The sequence below is a fragment of the Cherax quadricarinatus genome, chromosome 21 (assembly GCF_038502225.1).
Source record: "Cherax quadricarinatus isolate ZL_2023a chromosome 21, ASM3850222v1, whole genome shotgun sequence".
Classification (NCBI taxonomy): Eukaryota; Metazoa; Arthropoda; class Malacostraca; order Decapoda; family Parastacidae; genus Cherax; species Cherax quadricarinatus.
In genome coordinates this window covers 15,537,454-15,547,453 of record NC_091312.1, presented here as the reverse complement: position 1 = coordinate 15,547,453, position 10,000 = coordinate 15,537,454, and the positions used below count along the sequence as shown (strand labels likewise).

At 44.2% G+C, this 10,000-nt stretch overlaps 1 protein-coding gene across 2 annotated transcripts in view; it reads right to left on the bottom strand.

Moving 5' to 3' along the window:
* The window catches only part of LOC128689089 (biorientation of chromosomes in cell division protein 1-like 1), an 83,450-nt gene extending 78,237 nt beyond the window's left edge, over positions 1-5,213 (bottom strand). For both annotated transcript variants that reach the window (XM_070087250.1, XM_070087251.1), the window contains exon 1: positions 5,022-5,213. In XM_070087250.1, coding sequence (XP_069943351.1) covers positions 5,022-5,150 — 129 coding nt within the window. In that variant the 5' untranslated portion in view covers positions 5,151-5,213. The remainder of the gene's footprint in view (positions 1-5,021) is intronic.
* Between the last annotated feature and the right edge of the window lie 4,787 nt (positions 5,214-10,000).

Here is a 10,000-nt window from a genome sequence, read left to right as displayed (position 1 = left end):
GGGTAGGGGGGGAGGTGGGGTTGCTCTGCTCGTAAAAAACAGATGGAAATTCGAGAAAATGGAAGGAATAGATGAGACAGGAGAAAGAGACTACATAGCAGGTACACTTCAGTCTGGGGAACACAAAGTGGTCATTGCAGCGATGTATAATCCACCACAGAACTGCAGGAGGCCAAGAGAGGAATATGAAGAGAGCAACAGAGCAATGGTGGACACACTTGCTGAGGTGGCAAGAAGAGCTCACTCCAGCAGAGCAAAGTTGCTGGTTATGGGGGATTTCAACCACAGGGAGATTGACTGGGAAAACCTGGAGCCACATGGGGGTCCCGAAACATGGAGAGCCAGGATGTTGGACGTGGTGCTGGAAAACCTCATGCACCAACATGTTAAGGACACTACCAGAGTGAGAGGGGAGGATGAACCAGCAAGATTGGACCTTGTGTTCACCCTGGGCAGCTCAGACATTGAGGACATCAAGTATGAGAGTCCCCTAGGAGCTAGCGACCACGTGGTTCTGTGCTTTGAATACATAGTAGAGCTGCAAGTGGAGAGAATAACAGGAGTAGAATGGGAAAAGCCTGACTATAAAAGAGGGGACTACATAGGGTTGAAGAACTTCATGCGGGAGGTCCAGTGGGACAGAGAACTGGCAGGAAAGCCAGTAAATGAAATGATGGAATATGTAGCAACAAAATGCAAGGAGGCAGTGGAAAAGTTCATTCCCAAGGGCAACAGTAACAACGGGAAGACCAGAACAAGCCCCTGGTTTACCCGACGGTGTAAGGAGGCAAAAACAAAGTGCAATAGAGAATGGAAAAAGTACAGAAGGCAGAGAACACACGAAAATAGGGAGATCAGTCGCAGAGCCAGGAATGAGTACGCACAGGTAAGGAGGGAGGCCCAGCGACAGTATGAAAATGACATAGCATCGAGAATCAAGACTGACCCGAAACTGTTGTATAGCCACATCAGGAGGAAGACAACAGTCAAAGACCAGGTGATCAGATTAAGGACAGAAGGTGGAGAACTCACAAGAAATGATCAGGAGGTATGTGAGGAGCTGAACAGGAGATTTAAGGAAGTTTTTACAGTAGAGACAGGAAGGGCTGTGGGAAGACAGCACAGAAGGGAACATCAAGAGGGAATATACCAACAAGTGTTGGATGACATACGAACAACTGAGGAGGAGGTGAAGAAGCTCTTAAGTGACCTTGACACCTCAAAGGCGATGGGACCGGACAACATCTCCCCATGGGTCCTTAGAGAAGGAGCAGAGATGCTGTGTGTGCCTCTAACCACAATCTTCAACACATCCCTTGAAACTGGGCAACTACCTGAGAAATGGAAGACAGCTAATGTAGTCCCCATATTTAAGAAAGGAAACAGAAACGAGGCACTAAACTACAGACCTGTGTCTCTGACATGTATTGTGTGCAAAGTCATGGAGAAGATTATCAGGAGGAGAGTGGTCGAACACCTGGAAAGGAACAAGATTATAAATGAAAACCAGCATGGGTTCATGGAAGGCAAATCTTGTATCACAAACCTCCTGGAGTTTTATGACAAGGTAACAGAAGTAAGACACGAGAGAGAGGGTTGGGTAGATTGCGTTTTCCTAGACTGCAGGAAGGCCTTTGACACAGTTCCCCACAAGAGATTAGTGCAGAAGCTGGAGGATCAGGCACACATAAAAGGAAGGGCACTGCAATGGATAAGGGAATACCTGACAGGGAGGCAGCAACGAGTCATGGTACGTGAAGAGGTATCACAGTGGGCGCCTGTTACGAGCGGGGTCCCACAGGGGTCAGTTCTAGGACCAGTGCTATTTTTGATATATGTGAACGACATGATGGAAGGAATAGACTCTGAAGTGTCCCTGTTCGCAGATGACGTGAAGTTGATGAGAAGAATTAAATCGGACGAGGATGAGGCAGGACTGCAAAGAGACCTGGAGAGGCTGGACATGTGGTCCAGTAACTGGCTCCTCGAATTCAATCCAGCCAAATGCAAAGTCATGAAGATTGGGGAGGGGCAAAGAAGACCGCAGACAGAATATAGGCTAGGTGGACAAAGACTACAGACCTCACTCAGGGAGAAAGACCTTGGGGTGACCATAACACCGAGTACATCACCGGAGGCACACATCAACCAAATAACCGCTGCAGCATACGGGCGCCTGGCAAACCTGAGAATAGCGTTCCGATACCTCAATAAGGAATCGTTCAAGACACTGTACACTGTGTATGTTAGGCCCATACTGGAGTATGCAGCACCAGTCTGGAACCCACACCTGGTCAAGCACGTCAAGAAGTTAGAGAAAGTACAAAGGTTTGCAACAAGGCTAGTCCCAGAGCTCAAGGGAATGTCGTACGAGGAAAGGTTAAGGGAAATCGGACTGACGACACTGGAGGACAGAAGGGTCAGGGGAGACATGATAACGACATACAAGATACTGCGGGGAATAGACAAGGTGGACAGAGATAGGATGTTCCAGAGAGGGGACACAGGGACAAGGGGTCACAACTGGAAGCTGAAGACTCAGACGAGTCACAGGGACGTTAGGAAGTATTTCTTCAGTCATAGAGTTGTCAGCAAGTGGAATAGCCTAGCAAGTGAAGTAGTGGAGGCAGGAACCATACATAGTTTTAAGAAGAGGTATGACAAAGCTCAGGAAGCAGAGAGAGAGAGGATCCAGTAGCGATCAGTGAAGAGGCGGGGCCAGGAGCTGAGTCTCGACCCCTGCAACCACAATTAGGTGAGTACAATTAGGTGAGTACACACACACACACACACACACACACACACACACGCACACACACACGCACACACACGCACACACACGCACACACACGCACACACACGCACACACACGCACACACACGCACACACACGCACACACACGCACACACACGCACACACACGCACACACACGCACACACACACACACACACATGCACACACACGCACACACACACGCACGCACACACACGCACACACACCTAGCCAAGCACGTAAAGAAACTAGAGAAAGTGCAAAGGTTTGCAACAAGACTAGCCCCAGAGCTAAGAGGTATGTCCTACGAGGAGAGGTTAAGGGAAATCAACCTGACGACACTGGAGGACAGGAGAGATAGGGGGGGGGGACATGATAATGACATACAAAATACTGAGAGGAATTGACAGGGTGGACAAAGACAGGATGTTCCAGAGATGGGACACAGCAACAAGGGGACACAGTTGGAAGTTGAAGACATAGATGAATCACAGGGATGTTAGGAAGTATTTCTTCAGCCACAGAATAGTCAGGAAGTGGAACAGTTTGGGAAGCGATGTAGTGGAGGCAGGATCCATACATAGCTTTAAGCAGAGGTATGATAAAGCTCACGGTTCAGAGAGAGTGACCTAGTAGCGACCAGTGAAGAGGCGGGGCCAGAAGCTTGGACTCGACCCCTGCAACCTCAACTATGTGAGCACACACACACACACACACACACACACACACACACACACACACACACACACACACACACACACACACACGCACACACGCACACGCACACAGAAGGGTCAAGGGAGACATGATAACGACATACAAGATAATGCGGGGAATAGACAAGGTGGACAGAGATAGGATGTTCCAGAGAGGGGACACAGAAACAAGGGGTCACAACTGGAAGCTAAAGACTCAGACGAGTCACAGGGACGTTAGGAAGTATTTCTTCAGTCATAGAGTCGTCAGGAAGTGGAATAGCCTAGCAAGTGAAGTAGTGGAGGCAGGAACCATACATAGTTTTAAGAAGAGGTATGACAAAGCTCAGGAAGCAGAGAAGGAGAGGACCTAGTAGCGATTGAAGAGGCGGGGCCAGGAGCTGAGTCTCGACCCCTGCAACCACAATTAGGTGAGTACGCACACGCACACGTGTACACGCACACACGCACATGCACAAGGTTAGTTCCAGAGCTAAGGGAAATGTCCTACTACGAAAGGTTAAGGGAAATCGGCCTGATGGCACTGGAGGACATGAGGGTTAGGGGAGACATGATAACGACATACAAAATACTGCACGGAATAGATAAGGTGGACAGAGACAGGATGTTCCAGAGATGGGACACAGAAACAAAGGGGTCACAATTGGAAGTTGAAAACCCAGATGAGTCAAAGGGATGTTAGGAAGTATTTCTTCAGTCATAGAGTTGTCAGGAAGTGGAATAGTCTAGCAAGTGAGGTAGTGGAGGCAGAAACCATACATAGCTTTAAGATGAGGTATGATAAAGCTCAAGGAGCAGGGAGGGAGAGAGAGGACCTAGTAGCACTCAGTGAAGAGGTAGGGCCAGGAGCTGAGTCTCGACCCCTGCAACCACAATTAGGTGAGTACAATTAGATGAGTATATATACAAACAATATAATGTTGAATGGTTAAGGAATATTCTTTTAATTTCAGGGGTTATTTGCCATAATGTAAAATTCAGACAATTTTACACCTGCCTTCTTAGAAGGATTTAGTGCTATACACCTATGAATAAAACATCATAGCAACTATCATTTGTACAAACATTACTACAGCTAATTTAGTTAATTTTTGGGGGGTTATCCTAGATAATTTACACAAAATATATTATCTAGGCCAACTGTAACCATACAAAGATTATGTAATTGTACCTGAATACATTTACTTTACCAATTAGTACACCCATCATGCCAGTACCTACTTACAAACTGCTGTTCTCTATTTCAAGTGTTAAACCTGTTAAATCTCGTCACTTTCACAATGCAGAATACTTGCAAACAACAGCTCCCCCCCCCCAAAAAAAAAAGATACATTCACTCTCAAAGCTAATTTGAAGACAAGAGATCATTTTTTACTTCTATCAATCCATACTTTGACTTTTCTGGGTTATCCTAGGTAATTTACACATATGTTACCATGTATGATAATCCGTGTAAGTGTATTTATGTGTACCTGTACCTAAATCAACTTAACTCAGGCATCGTAGCCATTACATACTGTGCAGTCCACTCACCTTGGTGTCCACATCAGCCAGACACTCTTTACGGAACTGATCGAATATTCCTTTGGACTTGAGCTGACCCACTATTGCCTCCACCAGCCTGGGGTCTCCAGGAGGCAGCTGTGTCACAGGTATATCCATCAGGGCTAGTTATAGTAGCATGAGACTCTCTGACACAACCTCCTCCTGTGTGTCCTGAAAACAAAACACAAACAATATTCATCTGGTGGCACAAAATATTATGGCAGAGTTGAGGATTGTTCCGCTTTTATTACTCTCTTATGTTAATGGAGAGTTTATAGTTATATTCAAACTGATCATTTAGCTGTGTGTTATTCTTTTAAACTTTCCGTCCTTCTTAATTTACTAATGCAATAAAGATATTGCCCTGCTCTCTCTGAAATCAAATAATAATAATAATAATAATAATAATAATAATAATAATAATAATAATAATAATAATAATAATAATAATAATAATAATAATAAAAATAATAATAATAATAATAATAATAATAATAATAATAATAATAATAATAATAATAATAATAATAATAATAATAATAATAATAAAGTAAGTTTATTTAGGTACTGGTTCACACAACTACATTTACACAAATTTAGGTGACTACAATTATCATACATGTGTAAATTACCTAGGATAACCCACAAAATTCAGTCCGCCTCAGAAGGCGAAGGAAGCTGGAGATAAAAGCTACCGAGCCGCGGGGGCGTTGATCCCCGAAAATCTCTCCAGATATATCTTTCCTCTGAGAAAACCATTCCTCAATCTATCTGTTGCAGCTCTTGCAACACTGTAAGTAAGTAAGTTTATTCAGGTATACACAAATACAGTTACATAGAATTATCATACATAGCAGCATATGTGTAGAGAACCTAGGATAACCCAAAAAAGTCAGACAGAGTGACTTATTTCCATTGGGGTCCTTTTACCTTATTAATATAATATAAAGGTTATAATATTTTCTTATTATTCTATAATGAAGATAACATCTTATTATCATACTAAAAAGACTATCTACTACACGACGGTCATTAAGACTATCTACAATACGGGGGTCATTACTAGGAATACGGTAAAATTTACACGTATGTTAGCTAAAAAATAGAAAATCATTCCCCTCCCTTTCTGTAGCTTCATTCATCAAACACCTTTTGGAAGTCTTCTTGAACTGGTTCATGCTATGACTGGCTTTGACATGTGCGGGTAGTCTGTTCCATTCCTTTATTGCTGTACAATAAAAGGTGTTTGAAGCCTGGCCAATGACTGTGGGTACTACAAAGTTGTGCTCTCTCCCCCTAGTACTATGATTGCTTTGGTTCCCAACCTTGACAAAATTGACAGCAAGATATTCTGGACACTGTTTGTGAGCAATTTTATAAACATGATTTAGCTTCAGTTGTTTTACTCTGTCTTCAACATTCAGCATATCCAACTGCTGTAATTCATCCTGGCCTATATGTTCTCTTGGTCCCAGCCCCAGGATGAATCTTACGATTTTGTTCTGGGTGATTTGCAGCCTATCTTTCAGTTTTTTTGTCAAGGCATAGTACCATGAAGAGCAAGCGTAATCCATATGGCATTGTATAAGGGCTAGACATAGGGTCCTGCGAGCCTCAGTAGGTAGACACTGTGCTTGTCTATACAGGAACTTCAGTCTGGCATTCGCTTTCTTTACTACACTGTTCCCTATCAATTCTCCTGACATGCATGGGACAAAGGGGATTCCCAGATATTTTACTGATGAAACCAAAGTGATGGGCTCCCCATTACACTGGACATTAAAATTATTTACCCTTCTCAGTTTATGTTTCGTGCCAAAGAGAATGGCTTCAGTTTTCCCGAGGTGTAATGATAGTTTGTTGTCTAATTAAGGGTAACAGAACTGGGCAGATCGCGCACCCTCATCCCTTGCATAGGGCGAATGAGTTAGTCAGTGCTTGGGCTGCTACATCTAGCTATGACAGTCTTCCCAGTACCACACAGGCGAAATTAATGGACAAATATGATGCAAGGGAGAGACTTGTTTGCTTTATGCTCAGCAAGGCAGATGACTGCAACATTCCTTTCACTAATTATGAACTTGATGCAGCACTAACTAAGGGCAACTCCACGTCGCCTGGTGAGGATGGTATTACTTACAACATACTCAGATTGCTGTGTCGAGTACCAGGTAATCCTTTACTTGAATTATATAACATGAGTTATGTAACTGGGGAGCTCCCTAAATCATGGACCAATAGCCTCATTATTCCCATTCCAAAGCCCAATCAACAAAACTCATTTCGCCCAATATCCCTTACTAGCTGCTTGTGTAAAACATTTGAAAGGATGATTCTTAATCGTCTTATGCACAGAATTAAGGAATTCTTGTCACCCCGGTTGCATGGCTTCATGCATGGAAGGAGTGTCCTAAGAAGCAAGATCACCACGCATCTAGAAACCCATCAGTTACACAACCCAGGGCAACATGGGTTTAGAACAGGTCGCTCCTGTCTGTCTCAACTATTGGACCACTACGACAAGGTCCTAAATGCACTAGAAGACAAAAAGAATGCAGATGTAATATATACAGACTTTGCAAAAGCCTTCGACAAGTGTGACCATGGCGTAATAGCGCACAAAATGCGTGCTAAAGGAATAACAGGAAAAGTCGGTCGATGGATCTATAATTTCCTCACTAACAGAACACAGAGAGTAGTCGTCAACAGAGTAAAGTCCGAGGCAGCTACGGTGAAAAGCTCTGTTCCACAAGGCACAGTACTCGCTCCCATCTTGTTCCTCATCCTTATATCCGACATAGACAAGGATGTCAGCCACAGCACCGTGTCTTCCTTTGCAGATGACACCCGAATCTGCATGACAGTGTCTTCCATTGCAGACACTGCAAAGCTCCAGGCAGACATCAACCAAATCTTTCAGTGGGCTGCAGAAAACAATATGAAGTTCAACGATGAGAAATTTCAATTACTCAGATATGGTAAACATGAGGAAATTAAATCTTCATCAGAGTACAAAACAAATTCTGGCCACAAAATAGAGCGAAACACCAACGTCAAAGACCTGGGAGTGATCATGTCGGAGGATCTCACCTTCAAGGACCATAACATTGTATCAATCGCATCTGCTAGAAAAATGACAGGATGGATAATGAGAACCTTCAAAACTAGGGAGGCCAAGCCCATGATGACACTCTTCAGGTCACTTGTTCTATCTAGGCTGGAATATTGCTGCACACTAACAGCACCTTTCAAGGCAGGTGAAATTGCCGACCTAGAAAATGTACAGAGAACTTTCACGGCGCGCATAACGGAGATAAAACACCTCAATTATTGGGAGCGCTTGAGGTTCCTAAACCTGTATTCCCTGGAACGCAGGAGGGAGAGATACATGATTATATACACCTGGAAAATCCTAGAGGGACTAGTACCGAACTTGCACACGAAAATCACCCACTACGAAAGCAAAAGACTTGGCAGACGATGCACCATCCCCCCAATGAAAAGCAGGGGTGTCACTAGCACGTTAAGAGACCATACAATAAGTGTCAGGGGCCCGAGACTGTTCAACTGCCTCCCAGCACACATAAGAGGGATTACCAACAGACCCCTGGCAGTCTTCAAGCTGGCACTGGACAAGCACCTAAAGTCAGTTCCGGATCAGCCGGGCTGTGGCTCGTATGTTGGTTTGCGTGCAGCCAGCAGCAACAGCCTGGTTGATCAGGCTCTGATCCACCAGGAGGCCTGGTCTCAGACCGGGCCGCGGGGGCGTTGACCCCCGGAACTCTCTCCAGGTAAACTCCAGGTAATTGCATTACCACCTTTCTCACTCTGCACACTGACAGCTCATACACTACGTTCCTTGACCTTAAATCCGCTTTTGATGTAGCCAACAGACATGTAATCATTAGTGAACTTGCCAGAATGGATGTTGGAGGATGGCTTCTCCGCTGGATTAAAGGTTACCTGTCCAACAGAAAGTCGTCTGTGTTGTTCCAGGGACATAGAAGTGTAACTAAAGATTTTGAATTAGGAACCCCACAGGGAGGTGTGCTTAGTCCCACCCTTTTCAACATTTTGATTAATGCCTTACTTAATGCCATGCCTAGCCAGCCCCATCATTATATGGTTAGTTTTGCTGATGACATAATGATTCACACTACCGGATTCTCCAACACCCAAAACATTCTTAATCATGTACTAGCCTCGTGTCAGGACCTGGGGTTAATAATCTCAGGAGATAAAACAAAGATACTCAACAGGCGTCCTCCTCGGCAGAGAGGCACAGTTCGTCAGATCCAGTTGCATGATGGGTCTCTTCTAGAATATGTAAGCAGATACAGGTATCTAGGCTTTGAGGTTCCACTACTTGGACCTGTTGTAACGAGACTTTGTCGCCAATACAAAGAAAGGCTGAGAGCACTTAGAGTTGTGGCAGGTTTTCATCCCAGGTATGGTGCTAATGTTAAAATTGTGAAAATGATGTATCTTGCTTATATTAGATCATTGGTTGATTATGCAGCGCCACTACTTGCACTCGTGTCTGACTGGAAGCTTGGAGGGCTGGAAAAACTGCAAAACGAAGCAATGAGGATCATCCTAGGATGCCCTCGTACTGCCAAAATTTTAAATATGCGGAAAGAACTTAATATTCCAAGCATTAGAGATCGTGTTACTGAAAGAAATATCCTTATTGGGGTCAATATGCTTAGGCTAGCCCATTCAAACCCCTGCACAGAAGCCCTCCAAACTTTCCTCAGCACTGGTGAACATCCTTCCAGATGGATCGAAAAAACTGGAACCGACCTCCGCATGAACCAGCTACATGATCTATATCAAGTTGGACAACAGAGACATTTCCCTGCTCCATGGGATATTACCCCATTCCAAACTACCATTCCTCCATTTCCCCCCAAAACTCTTCTTAAATCACAACCAAAGCTTCGTCTTGAAGCCAAACATGATGCCTT